Source organism: Oncorhynchus clarkii, chromosome 5 (assembly GCF_045791955.1).
Source record: "Oncorhynchus clarkii lewisi isolate Uvic-CL-2024 chromosome 5, UVic_Ocla_1.0, whole genome shotgun sequence".
NCBI classification, from domain to species: domain Eukaryota; kingdom Metazoa; phylum Chordata; class Actinopteri; order Salmoniformes; family Salmonidae; genus Oncorhynchus; species Oncorhynchus clarkii.
This window is the reverse complement of record NC_092151.1, coordinates 1,588,558-1,611,585: the sequence shown is the minus strand read 5'-3', so window position 1 is coordinate 1,611,585 and position 23,028 is coordinate 1,588,558. Positions and strand designations below refer to the sequence as shown.

Sequence of the window (23,028 nt, the reverse complement as noted above, 5' to 3'; positions counted from 1 at the left end):
CTGGTTTGGAGAAGGCTCTAGGACTTACCCTGTACTTCTATGGTGACTGGTTTGGAGAAGGCTCTAGGACTTACCCTGTACTTCTATGGTGACTGGTTTGGAGAAGACTCTAGGACTTACCCTGTACTTCTATGGTGACTGGTTTGGAGAAGGCTCTAGGACTTACCCTGTACTTCTATGGTAACGGGTTTGGAGAAGACTCTAGGACTTACCCTGTACTTCTATGGTGACTGGTTTGGAGAAGACTCTAGGACTTACCCTGTACTTCTATGGTGACTGGTTTGGAGAAGACTCTAGGACTTACCCTGTACTTCTATGGTGACTGGTTTGGAGAAGACTCTAGGACTTACCCTGTACTTCTATGGTGACTGGTTTGGAGAAGACTCTAGGACTTACCCTGTACTTCTATGGTGACTGGTTTGGAGAAGGCGATCCCGAAGCTGTTCTTGGCCACACAGCGGTACTGCCCCGCGTCTTCCTTCTTGATGTTATGGATCTTCAGAGTGCCATAATCCAGAATCGTGATCCGATCACTCACCTGTTGGGAGTATTGATTCTGAAAGTGAGTTGAGTGTCTAAGAACAATGCTGTTATCTTTGTTCAGTTGATGGCTTCTGTTTGTGTGGTCCACTTGATTCCTGTATCAATTCAATGGGTGGCGTAGTCTAGAACCTCCTAGTGGTCTGTCACAATTATCAATATGTGAAATTCCTGCAGAGTATTCTACAGTCGATGTTTGAGTAGTGTGCTCATCTAATTCTCTCCTTCTCTCTTTCTTTCTCTCTGAACCCTAGGACCATGCCCCAGGACTACCTGACATGATGACTCCTTGCTGTCCCCAGTCCACCTGCCCGTGCTGCTGCTCCAGTTTCAACTGTTCTGCCTTATTATTATTCGACCATGCTGGTCATTTATGAACATTTGAACATCTTGGCCATGTTCTGTTATAATCTCCACCCGGCACAGCCAGAAGAGGACTGGCCACCCCACATAGCCTGGTTCCTCTCTAGGTTTCTTCCTAGATTTTGGCCTTTCTAGGGAGTTTTTCCTAGCCACCGTGCTTCTACACCTGCATTGCTTGCTGTTTGGGGTTTTAGGCTGGGTTTCTGTACAGCACTTTGAGATATCAGCTGATGTACGAAGGGCTACATAAATAAAGTTGATTTGATTTGATTTGATATAGAATACCGTCCTCACAACAAACCGTCAGTGCTGATTGAAAATAAGAGGTACCGTCATAAGGGCATCATCTTTGATCCAGGAGATGTCTGGTTTGGGGTTTCCCAGCGTCACACAGGGCAACACGGCCTTGGACTCAATCAGTAGCGTCATGTTGGTGGGGTGTCTTTTTATCTGAGGCTCTGGAAGTAGAACATAGTTGCTGATTAAATCAATGTGGTAACTTTGCAGACTATCCTTCTCCCTAATACTGCCTGAATGAGAACAATCTGAAGCATTGAAGGCATCTTTAGTTCACTGGCGTAAAATCAGCAAGCTTGACACTATGTAGAGTTCACACCAGTGTGATTGACAAAGGACAATAAGATTCTCGCCTATCAAAGTGATCAGTTGAAATATCTGAGACTCCCTGGTTTAGACTTCAGAGATCCTGTACAGGCTATTCTGAGACATCTAGAATAATATCTTCTAGAACACTGTATGGAACAAAGAAACAGTTGAGTTTCAAATGACACCCTATTCCTTATTTAGAGGACTACTTGTAAGAGTCTAAGAATAAACATGTGGGCACTAAAGTTCTTCCATGTTTTAGAACTGGTACCGGGTACCTTCAAACGTGTATACATGAGAGTCTCATCTTTCCACACAGTGGTCACATTAGTTTTGTAGGCCAAACCATTCGGACGCTACAGACGTTTCGTGAGAAGACCGATTGTTTGGGATGTCTCATGGTCTGACAAACACCGCTCTAGCTCTGACACCTTCCATCACAGATGAGGAAGGTCGCCATTGGAAGATCTGGTGGATTGAGACGCAGCCCATGCAAAAAAACGTTTCTCTAATTTAGATGGATTCTCATTTTGGATTTTTTAATAAAAGCTCATTAGATTTCCACAGAGGCACAAACATCAACTACAAGGGGTTAGGTATTAACCAGAGTACTACTTTTGACCCGATGTGCCCTGGTAAAACATAGTGTACATTTCAGGCAATAGAGTGCCATTGGGGGCACAGCCCTGAACACGGTACGGATCCCTTAGAACACGGGGCATAACCCCACATACCTCTCTGATTTATAGGGGTTGGGTTAAATGCTGTAGACACATTTCAGTTGAATGCTTTCAGTTGTTCAACTGACAAGATATCCCCATTTCCCTTTCCAACTGACTAGGTATCCCCCTTTCCCTTTACAACTGACTAGGTATCCCCCTTTCCCTTTACAACTGACTAGATATCCCCTTTCCCCTTTCCCTTTACAACTGACTAGGTATCCCCCTTTCCAACTGACTAGATATCCCCCTTTCCCTTTTCCCCTTTACAACTGACTAGATATCCCCCTTTCCCATTACAAGTGACTAGATATCCCCTTTTCCCTTTCCCTTTACAACTGACTAGGTATCCCCCTTTCCAACTGACTAGATATCCCCCTTTCCCTTTTCCCCTTTACAACTGACTAGGTATCCCCCTTTCACTTTACAACTGACTAGATATCCCCTTTCCCCTTTCCCTTTACAACTGACTAGATATCCCCCTTTCTCTTTACAACGGACTAGATATCCCCCTTTCTCTTTACAACTGACTAGATATCCCCTTTCCCCTTTCCCCTTTACAACTGACTAGATATCCCCCTTTCCCCTTTCCCCTTTACAACTGACTAGATATCCCCTTTCCCCTTTCCCATTACAACTGACTAGATATCCCCCTTTCCCTTTACAACTGACTAGATATCCCCCTTTCACTTTACAACTGACTAGATATCCCCTTTCCCCTTTCCCTTTACAACTGACTAGATATCCCCCTTTCTCTTTACAACTGACTAGATATCCCCCTTTCTCTTTACAACTGACTAGATATCCCCCATTCTCTTTACAACTGACTAGATATCCACATTTCCCTTTAAAATTGACTAGATATACCCTTTACAACTGACTAGATATCCACCTTTCCCTTTACAATTGACTAGATATTCCCCTTTACAACTGACTAGATATCCCCCTTTCCCATTACAACTGACTAGGTATCCCCCTTTCCCCTTTCCAACTGACTGGGTATCCCCCTTTCCCCTTTCCCCTGTACAACTGACTAGGTATCCCCCTTTCCCATTACAACTGACTAGGTATCCCCTTTCCCATTACAACTGACTAGATATCCCCTTTCCCCTTTCCGACTGACTGGGTATCCCCCTTTCCCCTTTCCCTGTACAACTGACTAGATCTCCCCCTTTCCCCTTTCCCTTTGCAACTGACTAGGTATCCCCCTTTCCCCTTTCCCATTACAACTGACTAGGTATCCCCTTTCCCCTTTCCGACTGACTGGGTATCCCCCTTTCCCCTTTCCCCTTTTCAAGTGACTAGGTATCCCCTCTTTACAAGTGACTAGATATCCCCCTTTCCCATTACAACTGACTAGATATCCCCCTTTCCCCTTTCCAACTGACTAGGTATCCCCCTTTCCAACTGACTAGATATCCCCCCTTACAACTGACTAGATATCCCCCTTTCCCCTTTCCAACTGACTAGGTATCCCCTTTCCAACTGACTAGATATCCCCCCTTACAACTGACTAGATATCCCCCTTTCCCCTTTCCCTTTACAACTGACTAGATATTCCCCTTTCCCCTTTCCCTTTACAACTGACTAGATATTCCCCTTTCCCCTTTCCCTTTACAACTGACTAGATATCCCCCTTTCCCCTTTACAACTGACTAGATATCCCCCTTTCTCCTTTACAACTGACTAGATATCCCCTTTCCAACTGACTAGATATCCCCTTTCCCTTTCCAACTGACTAGATATCCCCCTTTCCCTTTACAACTGACTAGATATCCCCCTTTCTCTTTCCAACTGACTAGATATCCCCCTTTCTCCTTTACAACTGACTAGATATCCCCTTTCCAACTGACTAGATATCCCCCTTTCCCTTTACAACTGACTAGATATCCCCCTTTCTCTTTCCAACTGACTAGATATCCCCCTTTCCCTTTACAACTGACTAGATATCCCATTTTCAACTGACTAGATATCCCCCTTTCCCATTACAACTGACTAGATATCCCCCTTTCCCTTTACAACTGACTAGATATCCCCCTTTCCCTTTACAACTGACTAGATATCCCCTTTCCCCTTTCCCTTTACAACTGACTAGATATCCCCCTTTCTCTTTACAACTGACTAGATATCCCCCATTCTCTTTACAACTGACTAGTGATGTGGAGGTAAACCCAGGCCCTGCATGTCCCCAGGCACCCTCATTTGTTGACTTCTGTGATCGAAAAAGCCTTGGTTTCATGCATGTCAACATCAGAAGCCTCCTCCCTAAGTTTGTCTTACTCACTGCTCTAGCACACTCTGCTAACCCTGATGTCCTTGCCGTGTCTGAATCCTGGCTCAGGAAGGCCACCAAAAATTCGGAGATTTCCATACCCAACTATAACATCTTCCGTCAAGATAGAACTGCCAAAGGAGGAGGAGTTGCAGTCTACTGCAGAGAGAGCCTGCAAAGTAATGTCATACTTTCCAGGTCCATACCCAAACAGTTCGAACTACTAATTTTGAAAATTACTCTCTCCAGAAATAAGTCTCTCACTGTTGCCGCCTGCTACCGACCCCCCTCAGCTCCCAGCTGTGCCCTGGACACCATTTGTGAATTGATCGCCCCCCATCTAGCTTCAGAGTTTGTTCTGTTAGGTGACCTAAACTGGGATATGCTTAACACCCCGGCAGTCCTACAATCTAAGCTAGATGCCCTCAATCTCACTCAAATCATCAAGGAACCCACCAGGTACAACCCTAACTCTGTAAACAAGGGCACCCTCATTGACGTCATCCTGACCAACTGGCCCTCCAAATACACCTCCGCTGTCTTCAACCAGGATCTCAGCGATCACTGCCTCATTGCCTGTATCCGCTACGGAGCCGCAGTCAAACGACCACCCCTCATCACTGTCAAACGCTCCCTAAAACACTTCTGTGAGCAGGCCTTTCTAATCGACCTGGCCCGGGTATCCTGGAAGGACATTGACCTCATCCCGTCAGTTGAGGATGCCTGGTCTTTCTTTAAAAGTAACTTCCTCACCATTTTAGATAAGCATGCTCCGTTCAAAAAATGCAGAACTAAGAACAGATATAGCCCCTGGTTCACTCCAGACCTGACTGCCCTCGACCAGCACAAAAACATCCTGTGGCGGACTGCACTAACATCGAACAGTCCCCGCGATATGCAACTGTTCAGGGAAGTCAGGAACCAATACACACAGTCAGTCAGGAAAGCTAAAGCCAACTTCTTCAGGCAGAAGTTTGCATCCTGTAGCTCCAACTCCAAAAAGTTCTGGGACACTGTGAAGTCCATGGAGAACAAGAGCACCTCCTCCCAGCTGCCCACTGCACTGAGGCTAGGTAACACGGTCACCACCGATAAATCCATGATTATCGAAAACTTCAACAAGCATTTCTCAACGGCTGGCCATGCCTTCCGCCTGGCTACTCCAACCTCGTCCAACAGCTCCCCCCCCCCCCCGCAGCTACTCGCCCAAGCCTCTCCAGGTTCTCCTTTACCCAAATCCAGATAGCAGATGTTCTGAAAGAGCTGCAAAACCTGGACCCGTACAAATCAGCTGGGCTTGACAATCTGGACCCTCTATTCCTGAAACTATCCGCCGCCATTGTCGCAACCCCTATTACCAGCCTGTTCAACCTCTCTTTCATATCGTCTGAGATCCCCAAGGATTGGAAAGCTGCCGCAGTCATCCCCCTCTTCAAAGGGGGCGACACCCTGGACCCAAACTGTTACAGACCAATATCCATCCTGCCCTGCCTATCTAAGGTCTTCGAAAGCCAAGTCAACAAACAGATCACTGACCATCTTGAATCCCACCGTACCTTCTCCGCTGTGCAATCTGGTTTCCGAGCTGGTCACGGGTGTACCTCAGCCACGCTCAAGGTACTAAACGATATCATAACCGCCATCGATAAAAGACAGTACTGTGCAGCCGTCTTCATAGACCTTGCCAAGGCTTTCGACTCTGTCAATCACCGTATTCTTATTGGCAGACTCAGTAGCCTCGGTTTTTCGGATGACTGCCTTGCCTGGTTCACCAATTACTTTGCAGACAGAGTTCAGTGTGTCAAATCGGAGGGCATGCTGTCCGGTCCTCTGGCAGTCTCTATGGGGGTGCCACAGGGTTCAATTCTCGGGCCGACTCTTTTCTCTGTATATATCAATGATGTTTCTCATGCTGCGGGCGATTCCCTGATCCACCTCTACGCAGACGACACCATTCTATATACTTCCGGCCCGTCCTTGGACACTGTGCTATCTAACCTCCAAACGAGCTTCAATGCCATACAGCACTCCTTCCGTGGCCTCCAACTGCTCTTAAACGCTAGTAAAACCAAATGCATGCTTTTCAACCGTTCGCTGCCTGCACCCGCACGCCTGACCAGCATCACCACCCTGGATGGTTCCGACCTTGAATATGTGGACATCTATAAGTACCTAGGTGTCTGGCTAGACTCTAAACTCTCCTTCCAGACCCATATCAAACATCTCCAATCGAAAATCAAATCAAGAGTCGGCTTTCTATTCCGCAACAAAGCCTCCTTCACTCACGCCGCCAAACTTACCCTAGTAAAACTGACTATCCTACCGATCCTCGACTTCGGCGATGTCATCTACAAAATTGCTTCCAACACTCTACTCAGCAAACTGGATGCAGTTTATCACAGTGCCATCCGTTTTGTCACTAAAGCACCTTATACCACCCACCACTGCGACTTGTATGCTCTAATCGGCTGGCCCTCGCTACATATTCGTCGCCAGACCCACTGGCTCCAGCTCATCTACAAGTCCATGCTAGGTAAAGCTCCGCCTTATCTCAGTTCACTGGTTACGATGGCAACACCCATCCGTAGCACGCGCTCCAGCAGGTGTATCTCACTGATCATCCCTAAAGCCAACACCTCATTTGGCCGCCTTTCGTTCCAGTTCTCTGCTGCCTGTGATTGGAACGAATTGCAAAAATCGCTGAAGTTGGAGACTTTTATCTCCCTCACCAACTTCAAACATCTGCTATCTGAGCAGCTAACCGATCGCTGCAGCTGTACATAGTCTATTGGTAAATAGCCCACCCATTTTCACCTACCTCATCCCCATACTGTTTTTATTTATTTATTTTTCTGCTCTTTTGCACACCAATATCTCTACCTTTACATAACCATCTGATCATTTATCACTCCAGTGTTAATCTGCATAATTGTAATTATTTGCCTACCTTCTCATGCCTTTTGCACACAATGTATATATAGACTCCCCTTTTTTCTACTGTGTTATTGACTTGTTAATTGTTTACTCCATGTGTAACTCTGTGTTGTCTGTTCACACTGCTATGCCTTATCTTGGCCAGGTCGCAGTTGCAAATGAGAACTTGTTCTCAACTAGCCTACCTGGTTAAATAAAGGTGAAATAAAAAATAAATAAAATAAAATCCACATTTCCCTTTAAAATTGACTAGATATACCCTTTACAACTGACTAGATATCCACCTTTCCCTTTACAATTGACTAGATATTCCCCTTTACAACTGACTAGATATCCCCCTTTCCCATTACAACTGACTAGGTATCCCCCTTTCCCCTTTCCAACTGACTGGGTATCCCCCTTTCCCCTTTCCCCTTTTCAAGTGACTAGGTATCCCCTCTTTACAAGTGACTAGATATCCCCCTTTCCCATTACAACTGACTAGATATCCCCCTTTCCCCTTTCCAACTGACTAGGTATCCCCCTTTCCAACTGACTAGATATCCCCCCTTACAACTGACTAGATATCCCCCTTTCCCCTTTCCAACTGACTAGGTATCCCCCTTTCCAACTGACTAGATATCCCCCTTACAACTGACTAGATATCCCCCTTTCCCCTTTCCCTTTCCAACTGACTGGATATTCCCCTTTCCCCTTTCCCTTTACAACTGACTAGATATCCCCCTTTCCCCTTTACAACTGACTAGATATCCCCCTTTCCCCTTTACAACTGACTAGATATCCCCCTTTCTCCTTTACAACTGACTAGATATCCCCTTTCCAACTGACTAGATATCCCCTTTCCCCTTTACAACTGACTAGATATCCCCTTTCCAACTGACTAGATATCCCCTTTCCCTTTACAACTGACTAGATATCCCCCTTTCCCTTTACAACTGACTAGATATCCCCCTTTCTCTTTCCAACTGACTAGATATCCCCCTTTCTCATTTACAACTGACTAGATATCCCCTTTCCAACTGACTAGATATCCCCTTTCCCTTTACAACTGACTAGATATCCCCCTTTCTCTTTCCAACTGACTAGATATCCCCCTTTCCCTTTACAACTGACTAGATATCCCCTTTACAACTGACTAGATATCCCCCTTTCCCATTACAACTGACTAGATATCCCCCTTTCCCTTTACAACTGACTAGATATCCCCTTTCCCCTTTCCCTTTACAACTGACTAGATATCCCCCTTTCTCTTTACAACTGACTAGATATCCCCCTTTCTCTTTACAACTGACTAGATATCCACCTTTCCCTTTAAAATTGACTAGATATACCCTTTACAACTGACTAGATATCCACCTTTCCCTTTACAATTGACTAGATATCCCCCTTTACAACTGACTAGATATCCCCCTTTCCCATTACAACTGACTAGGTATCCCCCTTTCCCCTTTCCGACTGACTGGATATCCCCCTTTCCCCTGTACAACTGACTAGGTATCCTCCTTTCCCATTACAACTGACTAGGTATCCCCCTTTCCCCTTTCCGACTGACTGGGTATCCCCCTTTCCCCTTTCCCTGTACAACTGACTAGTTATCCCCCTTTCCCCTTTCCCTTTATAACTGACTAGGTATCCCCCTTTCCCCTTTCCCTGTACAACTGACTAGGTATCCCCCTTTCCCCTTTCCCTGTACAACTGACTAGGTATCCCCCTTTCCCCTTTACAACTGACTAGGTATCCCCCTTTCCCTTTACAACTGACTAGGTATCCCCCTTTCCCCTTTCCCTTTACAACTGACTAGGTATCCCCCTTTCCCCTTTCCCATACTCATTTTAAGCTGCAGGGCTCCGCAGCTCTTGGCCGGCTCTCCGATGCCGTTGTTAGCAACACAGCAGTACTCCCCGTTATCCGACTCTTTGACGTTGGGGATCAATAGCATCTGGCCATTCTCCCTGATCGTGTAGCGGGAGTCATAGTATCTGGATGAAACAGGACATAGAATCATAGTATCTGAATGAAACAGGAAACATAATCATAGTATCTGGATGAAACAGGAAACAGAATCATAGTATCTGGATGAAACAGGAAATAGAATCATAGTATCTGAATGAAACAGGAAACAGAATCATAGTATCTGGATGAAACAGGAAACAGAATCATAGTATCTGGATGAAGCAGGATACATAATCTTAGTATCTGGATGAAACAGGAAACAGAATCATAGTATCTGGATGAAACAGGAAACAGAATCATAGTATCTGGATGAAACAGGATACAGAATCTTAGTATCTGGATGAAACAGGAAACAGAATCATAGTATCTGGAGAGCATTAGGGAAATAATATACATTAACTTCTTGAGAATACTTGACACGCAGACGTCCCAAGTATGCCCCTGGAAATGCAAATGCGCTACGCTAAATGCTAAATGTACTCGTTACAACTCAATCTTTGATCAAAATTCACAAGCAGGGTATTGAATTAAAGCTACACTCGTTGTGAACCTAGCCAGCAAGTCAGATTTTTAAAATGCTTTTCGGCGAAAGCATCAGAAGCTATTATCTGATAGCATGCACCCCCCAAAATGCCAGCACGACACGTAAACAACAGATTTTGCGGTAGCCGGCGCTACCCAAAACGCAGAAATAAAATATAAAACATTCATTACCTTTGACGAGCTTCTTTCTTGGCACTCCTATATGCCCCATAAACATCACTATTGGGTCTTTTTTTCGTTTAAATCGGTCCATATATACCCAAAATAGCTTTGTATGGGATCTGTGTCATTCAGAAAAAATCATCGTTTTTAAACGCTGCGTAATTTTTTAAAATTAAAAAAGTCGACGATAAACTTTCACAAAACACTTCGAAATCCTTTTGTAATCCAACTTTAGGTATTAGTAAACGTTTATAATCTATCAAAATGATTACAGGGCGATGTCTTTTCAATAGGTCTTCACTTGCAAAAACAATGCCATCTGATATCTCCCTCAACTGCATCCGGGTGAAGACTGGGAAAATGGAGGTCAGACAGAAGGATTTTCCAACAATAAATTCAATTGAAAATTAGGACAATGGCGCCATCGTGCGGAATTTGTATGAATTGCAGGCAGATTGCCATTAAATTCTGTTCTCTTTTAATAACTGGTGGAAGTGACTTATGGAAATTATTTTTAGCTTTCAGAGAGCAGTTTTTCTTGCGTTTTTCAATGAAACACACGATCTGTTATAGTCACAGCTGTGATTTAACCAGTTTTATAAACTTCAGAGTGTTTTCTATCCACACATACTAATCATATGCATATACTATATTCCTGGCATGAGTAGCAGGACGCTGAAAAGTTGCGCGATTTTTAACAGAATTTTCAAAAAAGGAGGGGGTAGAAGTAAGAGGTTTTTAATCATAGTCATAGTATTTGGATAAAACAGACACATAAAGCTGTGACCTGAATGAATTAAACTTCATAAAACTCACCAAAAGCATCTGTAATGACCGATCATACAATTTAAAGTATGTTTAAATTACTCAAATGTACCAGACAAGGTTGTCTAATGTTTCCAATTTTGTTAAATGCTCTCACGGGATTGGGTGGTTGTTCCGTGTCCACGTGACATCAGCTGTTGGTCGGGAGTCAACTTCACAGATGAACGTGGCGTTGTGATCCAAGAGGATGTCCAAGGTCTCCAGCAGGGTTGTGATGCGAGGAGCTGGGGACGGAACACATGGCATAAGGTTACATTACATGACATGACATTACTCTGTCTCCAGCAGAGTGGTTCAATTCCATTTCATTTGTATATCACTTCTACTGTTTAGGAGTCTTGGGCAGAAGAGCCTACAATGACTGCAATGATGGCAGCTAGATATCTCCTCTGTACCCTACTCTCTCCACCCTCTCCTCTGTACCCTCTGTATGGCCATGCTTTCCACCTGGCTACCCAAACAACAGCTCTGCACCCCCTGCAGCAACTCAGCTGGGATTGACAATCTGGACCCTCTCTTTCTAAAATTATCCGCTGAAATTGTTGCAACCCCTATTACTAGCCTGTTCAACCTCTCTTTCATATAGTCTGAGATCACCAAAGATTTGAAAGCTGCTGCAGTCATCCCCCTCTCCAAAGGGGGAGACACTCTAGACCCAAACTGTTAGAGACCTACTGTATATCTATCCTACCCTGCCTTTCTAAAATCTTCGAAAGCCAAGTTAACAAACAGATCACCGATCATTTCGAATCCCACCGTACCTTCTCCACTATGCAATCTGTTTTTTCCGAGCTGGTCATGGGTGCACCTCAGCCATGCTCAAGGTCCTAAACGATATCATAGCCGCCATTGATAAAAGACAGTACTGTGCAGCCGTCTTCTTCGACCTGGCCAAGGCTTTCGACTCTGTCAATCCCCACATTCTTATCGGCAGACTCAACAGCCTTGGTTTCTCAAATGATTGTCTCACCTGGTTCACCAACTACTTCTCAGATAAAATTCAGTGTGTCAAATGGGAGGGCCTGTTGTCCGGACCTCTGGCAGTCTTTATGGGGGTGCCTCAGAATTCAATTCTCGGGCTGACTCTTTTCTCTGTATATATCAATGATTTTGCTCTTGCTGCTGGTGAGTCTCTGATCACCCTCTACGCATTCTGTATACATCTGACCCTTCTTTGCACACTGTGTTAACTAACCTTTAAACTAGCTTCAATGCCATACATGCCATACAGTTGGAGGCCTTCCGTGGCCTCCAACTGCTTTTAAATGCAAATAAAACTAAATTCATGCTCTTCAACCAATTGTTGCCTGCACCCGCCCGCCGAACCGGACGGTTCTGACTTAGAAGAATGTGGACAACTACAAATACCTAGGTGTCTGGTTAGACTGTAAACTCACCTTCCAGATTCACATTAAGCATCTCCAATACAAAATTAAATCTAGAATCGGCTTCGTATTTGGAAACAAAGCATCCTTCACTCATGCTGCCAAACATACCCTCGTAAAACTGACTATCCTACCGATCCTTGACTTAGCGATGTCATTTACAAAATAGCCTCTAACACTCTACTCAGCAAACTGGATGTAGTCTATCACAATGCCATCCGTTTTGTCACCAAAGCCCCATACACTACCCACCACTGCGACCTGTATGCTCTCGTTGGCTGGCCCTCACTACATATTCGTTGCCAAACCCATTGGCTCCAGGTCATCTATAAGTCTTCGCTAGGTAAAGCCCCACCTTGTCTCAGCTCACTGGTCACCATAGCAGCACCCACCCGTAGCATGCGCTCCAGCAGGTATACTTCACTGTTCATCCCCAAAGCCAACACCTCCTTTGGCCGCCTTTCCTTCCAGATCTCTGCTGCCAATTACTGGAACAAATTGCAAACATCACTGAAGTTTGACACTTATATTTCCCTCTCTAACTAAGCATCAGCTATCAGAGCAGCTTACCGATCACTGTACCTGTACACAGCCCATCTATAAATAGCACACACAACTACGTCATCCCCATATTTTTATTTAGCCTCTTGCTCTTTTGCACCCCAGTATCTCTACTTGCACATCATCTGCACATCATCACTCCAGTGTTACATAGAGTTTGCTATTGTGTTATGTATGTTTGTTTATGTGTAACTCTGTGTTCTTGTTTTTCTCGCAGTGCTTTGTTTGATCTTGGCCAGGTCGCAGTTGTAAATGAGAACTTGTTCTCAACTGGCCTACCTGGTTAAATAAAGGTGAAATTAAAAAGGCACCGAAAAACTCTCGCCCTATGTATGAGAAACAAGGTCCTCTGGTCTGATGAAACAAATATTGAACTTGTTGGCCTGAATGCCAAGCGTCATGTCTGGAGGAAACTTCGCACCATCCCCATGGTGAAGTATGGTGGTAGCATCATGCTGTGGGGATGTTTTTCAGAGGCAGGGACTGGGAGACTAATCAGGATCGAGGGAAAGATGAACGAAACAAAGCAAGATCCTTGATGAAAACCTGCTCCAGAGCGCTCAAGACCGCAGACTGGGGTGAAGGTTCACCTTCCAACAGGACAAAGAACCTAAGTACAAAGCCAAGACAACAAAGGAGGAGCTTCGGGACAAGTCTCTGAATGGCCCAGCAAGAGCCCAGACTTGATCCCGATCAAACATCTCTGGAGAGACCTGAACATAGCTGTGCAGCAACACTCCCCATCCAATCTGACAGAGCTTGAGAGGTTCTGCATAGAAGAATGGGAGAAACTCCCCAAATACAGGTGTGCCAAGCTTGTAGTGTCATACCCAAGAAGACTTGAGGCTGTAATCGCTGCCAAAGGTGCTTCAACAAAGTACTGAGGAAACACTTATTTAAATGTGATTTTTTTTATATATTAGATTTTAGTTTTTAATATATTCGTTTTTAATATATTAGCAAAAACGTATAAAAAAGTTTTACCTTTGTCATTATGGGGTGTTGTGATGTCATAACGGGGTGTTGTGATGTCATTATGGGGTGTTGTGTGTAGATTGATGAGGGAAAAAACGATTTAATCAATTTTAGAATAAGGCTGTAACCATCAAAATGTGTAAAATATCAAGTAGTCTGAATACTTTCCGAATGCAGTGTATCTCCTCTGTACAATGATGCCACAAAGCCACACAGCCACAGTCACAGCTGAATGTTCTAACCAAATGTTTCCCAAACATTTGTAACAGTGTTGCTTCTGTCCCTCTCCTTGCCTCAACCTTGGTTCGATCCAGGGACCGTCTGAACACATCGACAACAGTCACCCACTAAACATTGTTACCTTTCTCTCCACAAAGCTGCGGCAGAGAAAGGGACACAACTACTTTAAAGTATCAGAGCGAGTGACGTCACCGATTGAAACGTTATTAGCTCACGCTGCTAACCAGCTTGTCATTTCACATCGGTTACCCTTGCATTGACGCATTCCCATTTGGCCAACACAGACGGATCACATTTGGCCAGCACAGATGGTTAAAATGTGGCCAACACAGACGGTTCACATTTGGCCAACACAGACAGTTCACATTTGGCCAACACAGACGGTTCCCATTTGGCCAACACAGACGGTTCACATTGGGCCAACACAGACGGTTCCCATTTGGCCAACACAGACGGTTCACATTTGGCCAACACAGACGGTTCCCATTTGGCCAACACAGACGGTTCACATTGGGCCAACACAGACGGTTCCCATTTGGCCAACACAGACGGTTCACATTTGGCCAACACAGACGATTCACATTTGGCCAACACAGACGGTTCACATTTTGCCAACACAGACGGTTCACATTTTGCCAAGACAGACGGTTCTCAATAAGCAAAGTATAGCCTAGACCTACAATTGGTGCTGCATTATTGGACTGAATCATTTAAATACCTTTGGAGGAAGTGTCTTTCTTTGGTAACTGGATTGCAGGATGGGGATGTATACTTGAACAAACTAAATGTATTGTGCAGGTAGGCATATTTGTGTATGTTTTAGGATGTGCAGGAAATCTTCATTTAAAGGTACTCTGATGAATAGACCATTCAATCACTTTTTATGGATTAGGCTGCTTTGCAAAGACATGATAAAAAAGACAGGACGCATTGCTGTTGATCCAGCCTTAGTAGCCTAGGGTAAAGGTAGCCTATGGGGATCCAGCCTTGGTAGCATATGGTGATCCAAGCTCTGTAGCCTAGGGTAAGGGTAGCCTATGGGGATCCAGCCTTAGTAGCCTGGGTAAGGGAAGCCTATGGGGATCCAGCCTTGGTAGCCTAGGGTAAAGGTAGCCTATGGGGATCCAGCCTTGGTAGCATATGGTGATCCAAGCTCTGTAGCCTAGGGTACAGGTAGCCTATGGGGATCCAGCCTTAGTAGCCTGGGTAAGGGAAGCCTATGGGGATCCAGCCTTGGTAGCATATGGTGATCCAAGCTCTGTAGCCTAGGGTAAGGGTAGCCTATGGGGATCCAGCCTTAGTAGCCTGGGTAAGGGAAGCCTATGGGGATCCAGCCTTAGTAGCCTAGGGTAAAGGTAGCCTATGTTTATCCAGCCTTGGTAGCATATGGTGATCCAAGCTCTGTAGCCTAGGGTAAGGGTAGCCTATGGGGATCCAGCCTTAGTAGCCTGGGTAAGGGAAGCCTATGGGGATCCAGCCTTAGTAGCCTAGGGTAAAGGTAGCCTATGTTGATCCAGCCTTGGTAGCCTAGGGTAAGGGTAGCCTATGGGTATCCAGCCTTAGTAGCCTGGGTAAGGGTAGCCTATGGGTAAGGGTAGCCTATGGGTATCCAGCCTTAGTAGCCTGGGTACAGGTAGCCTATGGTGATCCAGCCTTAGTAGCCTGGGTAAGGGAAGCCTATGGTGATCCAGCCTTAGTAGCCTGGGTAAGGGAAGCCTATGGTGATCCAGCCTTAGTAGCCTGGGTAAGGGAAGCCTATGGGGATCCAGCCTTAGTAGCCTGGGTAAGGGAAGCCTATGGGGATCCAGCCTTAGTAGCCTGGGTAAGGGAAGCCTATGGGTGTCCAGCCTTAGTAGCCTGGGTAAGGGAAGCCTATGGGGATCAAGCCTTAGTAGCCTGGGTAAGGAACGCTTATGGGGATCCAGCCTTAGTAGCCTGGGTAAGGGAAGCCTATGGTGATCCAGCCTTAGTAGCCTGGGTAAGGAAAGCTTATGGGGATCCAGCCTTAGTAGTCTGGGTAAGGGAAGCCTATGGTGGACTTGATGTGAAATAGAAACAACAACAATATTTCTAAATAGGATGGGGTCAGAAGCATGATATCACAAATCGCTTCTCTCATTCCATGGCACTGTGCGCACACATAGGACGAAATGTCTTGACGCATAACATTCGCACGTCTATACAAAATATTAGACTCCTGTCAATTGTATAATTTCCAATGTTTGAGGCAGATTCTCTAAATCTGCGTTGGTATAGCATTATAGGAAGGACTGAATAGTATTGTAATCGGACAAGTGGCGCTCAATGAAAATGGGAATGGGTAGCCTACTTGAACAAGTGAATTTAGGTATGCAGATATGTGAATTATGAAAAAGCATTAGGCAAAAATCACCAAAATATTTCAACTCACTCTCAGTAGACCATTTAAAAGCCCTTTATTCAACAGAAAGTTGGCTAATGGATAAAAGATCCACCTATGTGGTTCTGCTGAACCAGCCTTGATTAAGGGAGGGGAGGCTATGCTAGGTTTTTAATCAAACTAAATTAAATGGGGGTGAAACCAATCGTTTTTTAGGTTTCTAAATATGAAATTCACCAGCACAAAAGGCACATCTCTCTTCAATGGCCACTGTGGTCATAGGTGGATAGGGTGTGCTTCCACTCTCACAATCCATGCCATTATCAAATGCGTTATCACTAAGACCTCTTGTTTGCCGCAGACAGAGATGGACGCCTCGCTTCGCGTTCTCAGGAAACTGCGCAGTATTTTGTTTTTTTACATATTATTTCTTACATTGTTACCCCAGAAAATCTTAAGTCTTATTACATACAGCCGGGAGGAACTATTGGATATAAGAGCAACGTCAACTTACCAACATTATGACCAGGAATACGACTTTCCCGAAGCGGATCCTTTGTTTGGACCTCCACCCAGGACAATGGATCGGATCCCAGTAGACGACCCAAAACAATGGCGCTGCAGAAGGGGCAGACGGAGAGGTCTTCTGGTCAGGCTCCGTAGACGGGCACACCGCCCACCGCTTCCGAGTATACTGCTGGCCAATGTCCAGTCTCATGACAACAAGGTAGATGAAATTTGATCAAGGGTCGCCTTCCAGAGAGACATCAAAGATTGTAACATTCTTTGTTTCACGGAAAGATGGCTCACTCGCACCAACAGAAACAAACATCTCTCTGGTAAGAAGAAGGGTGGGGGTGTATGCCTTATGATTAACGAGTCATGGTTTGATCATTACAACATACAGGAACTCAAGTCCTCTTGTTCCCCTGACATAGAATTCCTTACGATCAAATGCCGACCGCATTATCTACCAAGAGAATTCTCTTCGATTATAAATCACAGTCGTGTATATCCCCCCCCCCCCCCCAAGCAGACACCTCAACGGCCCTGAAAGAACTTCATTGGACTCTATGTAAACTGGAAACCGCATATCCTGAGGCTGCATTTATTGTAGTTGAGGATTTTAACAAGGCTAATCTGAAAACAAGGCTCCCTAAATTTGAATCAGCATATCGAATGTGCGACCCGGGCTGGCAACACTCTAGATCACTGCTACTCTAATATCCGCGACGCATACAAAGCCCTCCCTTTCGGCAAATCTGACCACGACTCCATTTTGTTGCTCGCAGCCTATAGACAGAAACTAAAACAGGAAATGCCCATGCTCAGGTCTGCCCAACGCTGGTCTGACCAATCTGATTCCACACTTCAAGATTGCTTCGATCACATGGACTGGGAAATGTTCCGGATAACGTCGGACTATAACATTGATGTATACGATGATTCGATGATTCGGTGAGCAAGTTTATTAACAAGTGCATCGGTGTTGTGGTACCCACGGTGACTATTAAATCCTTCCCTAACCAGAAACCATGGATTGATGGCAGCATTCGTGCAAAACTGAAAGTGTGAACCACTGCTTTTAATCATGGCAAGGCGACCAGAAACATGACCGAATACAAACAGTGTAGCTATTCCCTCCGAAAGGCAATCAAACAAGCTAAGCGTCAGTATAGAGGCAAAGTAGAGTCGCATTTCAACGGCTCAGACACGAGACGTATGTGGCAGGGTCTACAGTCAATCACGGACTACAAAAATAAAACCAGCCCCGTTGCGGACACCGATGTCTTGCTCCCAAACAAACTAAACAACTTCTTTGCTCGATTAAGGACAATAAAGTGCCACTGACACGGCCCGCTATCAAAACCTGTGGGCTCTCCTTCACCACAGCCAACATGAGTAAAACATTTAAACGTGTTAACCCTCGCAAGGCTGGCATCCCTAGCCGCGTCCTCAGAGCATGCGCAAACCAGCTGGCTGGTGAGTTTACAGACATAGTCAATCAATCCCTATCCCAGTCTGCTGTTCCCACAAGGTTCAAGAGGGCCACCATTGTTCCTGTTCCCAAGAAAGCTAAGGTAACTGAGCTAAATGACTATCGCCCCGTAGCACTCACTTCCGTCATCATGAAGTGCTTTGAGAGACTAGTCAAGGATCATATCACCTCCACCCTACCTGACACCCTAGACCCACTCCAATTTGCTTACCCCCCCATTTGGTCCACAGACGACACAATCACAACCACACTGCACCCTGCCGTAACCCATCTGGACAAGAGGAATACCTATGTCAGAATGCTGTTCATCGTTTACAGCTCAGCATTTAACATCACAGTACCCTCCAAGCTCAAGACCCTGGGTTTCGACCCCGCCCTGTGCAACAGGGTCCTGGACTTGCTGACGGGCTGCCCCCAGGTGGTGAGGGTAGGATACAACATCTCCACCCCGCTGATCCTCCACACTGGAGCCCCACAAGGGTGTGATCTCAGCCCTCTCCTGCATTCCCTGTTCACCCATGACTGCGTGGCCATGCACACTCAATCGTCAAGTTTGCAGACGACACAACAAGATGGCCTACAGGGAGGAGGTGAAGGCCCTCACACTCAACGTCAACAAAACAAAGGAGCTGATCGTGGACTTCAGGAAACAGCAGAGGGAGCACCCCCCTATCCACATCGACGGGACAGTAGTGGAGAAAGTGGAAAGTTTTAGTTCCTCGGCGTACACATCACGGACAAACTGAAATGGTCCACCCACACAGACAGCGTGGTGAAGAAGGCGCAACAGCGTCTATACAACCTCAGAATTCTGGCTCCCATGTATCTTTTATTCAGGTAACGAGCTGAGATTAGGAGCACACTTTTAAAGGGAGTGCCCCTAATCTCAGTTTGTTACCTGTATAAAAGACACCTGTCCAAAGAAGCAATCAATGAATCAGATTCCAAGCTCTCCACCATGGCCAAGACCCAAGAGCTCTCCAAGGATGTCAGGGACAAGAGTGTAGACCTACACAAGGCTGGAATGGGCTACAAGACCATCGCGAAGCAGCTTGGTGAGAAGGTGACAACAGTTGGTGCGATTATTCGCAAATGGAAGAAACACAAAAGACCTGTCAATCTCCCTCGGCCTGGGGCTCCATGCAAGATCTCACCTCGTGGAGTTGCAATGATCATGAGAACGGTGAAGAATCAGCCCAGAACTACACGGGAGGATCTTGTCAATGATCTCAAGGCAGCTGGGACCATAGTCACCAAGAAGACAATTGGTAAAACACTACGCTGTGAAGGACTGAAATTGAGGCTTTTTATATATTGCACTCTATACCATCTACTGCATCTTGCCTATGCCGTTCGGCCATCGCTCATCCATATATTTATATGTACATATTCTTATTCATTCCTTTACACTTGTGTGTACAAGGTAGTTGTTGTGAAATTGTTAGATTACTTGTTAGATATTACTGCACGGTCGGAACTAGAAGCACAAGCATTTCGTTACACTCGTATTAACATCTGCTAACCATGTGACCATTAACATCTGCTAACCATGTGACCATTAACATCTTATAAACAATACAATGTGATTCGATATTCCCCGTTATCTCTGCATGAAATGGACACTTTTGCACTTGTATTTAAAGACACACCTCAAATATTGCCACCCCTCCCACCTCAGCACAAGGGAGCTGATGTTAAGACAGATACGTTGCCAAACCTGGCGTTAGGGCTGGAAAATGACACTCGTTTTTACATGATGACATTGTTACATAACGTGCTGAAGAGCCCACAGAGGGATACCTCAGTCAGGAATGCTCCCAATAACCTCGCATAGAGAGAGACAGAGAGAGACACAGAGAGGGATACCTCAGTCAGGAATGCTCCCAATAACCTCGCATAGAGAGAGACAGAGAGAGACACAGAGAGGGATACCTCAGTCAGGAATGCTCCCTATAACCTCGCATAGAGAGAGACAGAGAGGGATACCTCAGTCAGGAATGCTCCCAATAACCTCGCATAGAGAGAGACAGAGAGGGATACCTCAGTCAGGAATGCTCCCAATAACCTCGCATAGAGAGAGACAGAGAGACAGACAGACAGACAGACAGACAGACAGACAGACAGACAGAAGAATGTGACTATCTGATAGTCTCAGTGCCAGAGAGCATGACCCAATGGAACAATGTGACTGCCAACAGAGCCTGAACAAAGGACCCACCAGCTGCTATGAATCAGAGAGCTATGGCTTGACATCATCCGGCGCATTACACCGCCATTAACAAGTAAGCAACAGAACCTTTACAACATGCTACAACTACATCAGCTCTACATCAGTACTGTACAACATGCTACATACTGCTACAACTACATCAGCTCTACATCAGTACTGTTCAATATGCTACAACTATATCAGCTCTACATCAGCACTGTTCAACATGCTACAACTACATCAGCTCTACATCAGTACTGTACAACATGCTACATACTGCTACAGCTACATCAGCTCTTCATCAGTACTGTTCAACATGCTACATACTGCTACAGCTACATCAGTACTGTACAACATGCTACATACTGCTACAGCTACATCAGTACTGTACAACATGCTACATACTGCTACATCAGCTCTACATCAGTACTATACAACATGCTACAGCTACATCAGCTCTACATCAGTAGTGTACAACATGCTACAGCTACATCAGCTCTACATCAGTACTGTACAACATGCTACATACTGCTACAACTACATCAGCTCTACATCAGTACTGTACAACATGCTACATACTGCTACATCAGTTCTACATCAGTACGGTAGCCTGGCTGTATGTACCATGGGTCTCCAGGGAACACAGAACTAATAGCCTGGCTGTATGTACCATGAGTATCCAGGGAACACAGAACTGATAGCCTGGCTGTATGTACCATGAGTCTCGAGGGAACACAGAACTAATAACCTGGCTGTATGTACCATGAGTCTCCAGGGAACATAGAACGGATAGCCTGGCTGTATGTACCATGAGTCTCCAGGGAACACAGAACTGATAACCTGACTGTATGTACCATGAGTCTCCAGGGAACACAGAACTGATAACCTGACTGTATGTACCATGAGTCTCCAGGGAACATAGAACGGATAGCCTGGCTGTATGTACCATGAGTCTCCAGGGAACACCGAACTGATAACCTGACTGTATGTACCATGAGTCTCCAGGGAACACAGAACTGATAGCCTGGCTGTATGTACCATGAGTCTCCAGGGAACACAGAACTGATAGCCTGGCTGTATGTACCATGAGTCTCCAGGGAACACAGAACTGATAGCCTGGCTGTATGTACCATGAGTCTCCAGGGAACACAGATCTGATAGCCTGGCTGTATGTACCATGAGTCTCCAGGGAACACAGAACAAATAGCCTGGCTGTATGTACCATGAGTCTCCAGGGAACACAGAACTAATAACCTGGCTGTATGTACCATGAGTCTCCAGGGAACACAGATCTGAAAGCTTGGCTGTATATACCATGAGTCTCCAGGGAACACAGAACTAATAACCTGACCGTATGTACCATGAGTCTCCAGGGAACACAGATCTGATAGCCTGGCTGTATATACCATGAGTCTCCAGGGAACACAGAACTAATAACCTAGCTGTATGTACCATGACTCTCCAGGGAACACAGAACTGATAGCCTGGCTGTATGTACCATGACTCCCCAGGGAACACAGAACTGATAACCTGGCTGTATGTACATTGAGTTGGCATTCAAGCACATTGGCCGGTGTGTGTGTGCTTGCATGCGTGTGTGTGCCTGTGCTGGCGTCAGTGGTTACTGTGTAGTGGCCCTCTGACTGTGAAACCCAACCAGGCAGCTTCCGCTGGGTGTTTCAGCGGATATGTCACCTGTTCCTGCAGATGCCAAGATTCTCTCAGCTCTCTCAACTCCTAGACACCAGCTACTACAGTGACTACAGCCTCTACACTATCTTACCTTAGTGACCAGCTACTACAGTGACAACAGCCTCTAAACGATCTTATTTTATCTTATCTTAGTGACCAGCCACTACAGTAACTACAGCCTCTACACTATCTTATCTAAGTGACCAGCTACTACAGTGACAACAGCCTCTAAACTATCTTATCTTAGTGACCAGCTAGCTACTACAGTAACTACAGCCTCTACACTATCTTATCTTAGTGACCAGCTACTACAGTAACTACAGCCTCTAAACTATCTTATCTTAGTGACCAGCTACTACAGTAACTACAGCCTCTACACTATCTTATCTTAGTGACCAGCTACTACAGTGACTACAGCCTCTACACTATCTTATCTTAGTGACCAGCTAGCTACTACAGTAACTACAGCCTCTACACTATCTTATCTTAGTGACCAGCTACTACAGTAACTACAGCCTCTAAACTATCTTATCTTAGTGACCAGCTACTACAGTGACTACAGCCTCTACATTATCTTATCTTATCTTAGTGACCAGCCACTACAGTAACTATAGTCTCTGAACTATCTTATCTTAGTGACCAGCTACTACAGTGACTACAGCCTCTAAACTATCTTATCTTAGTGACCAGC

The 23,028-nt window shown here is 45.4% G+C and overlaps 1 protein-coding gene across 1 annotated transcript in view; it reads right to left on the bottom strand.

The window, feature by feature from the left end:
• Positions 1–23,028, bottom strand: part of LOC139408251 (muscle, skeletal, receptor tyrosine kinase) — a 77,190-nt gene that overhangs the window by 51,205 nt on the left and 2,957 nt on the right. Inside the window, exons 2-5 of the mRNA XM_071151927.1 lie at positions 11,015–11,141; positions 9,262–9,413; positions 1,234–1,361; positions 397–538 (exon numbers count right to left, since the gene is read on the bottom strand). Coding sequence (XP_071008028.1) covers positions 397–538; positions 1,234–1,361; positions 9,262–9,413; positions 11,015–11,141 — 549 coding nt within the window. The remainder of the gene's footprint in view (positions 1–396; positions 539–1,233; positions 1,362–9,261; positions 9,414–11,014; positions 11,142–23,028) is intronic.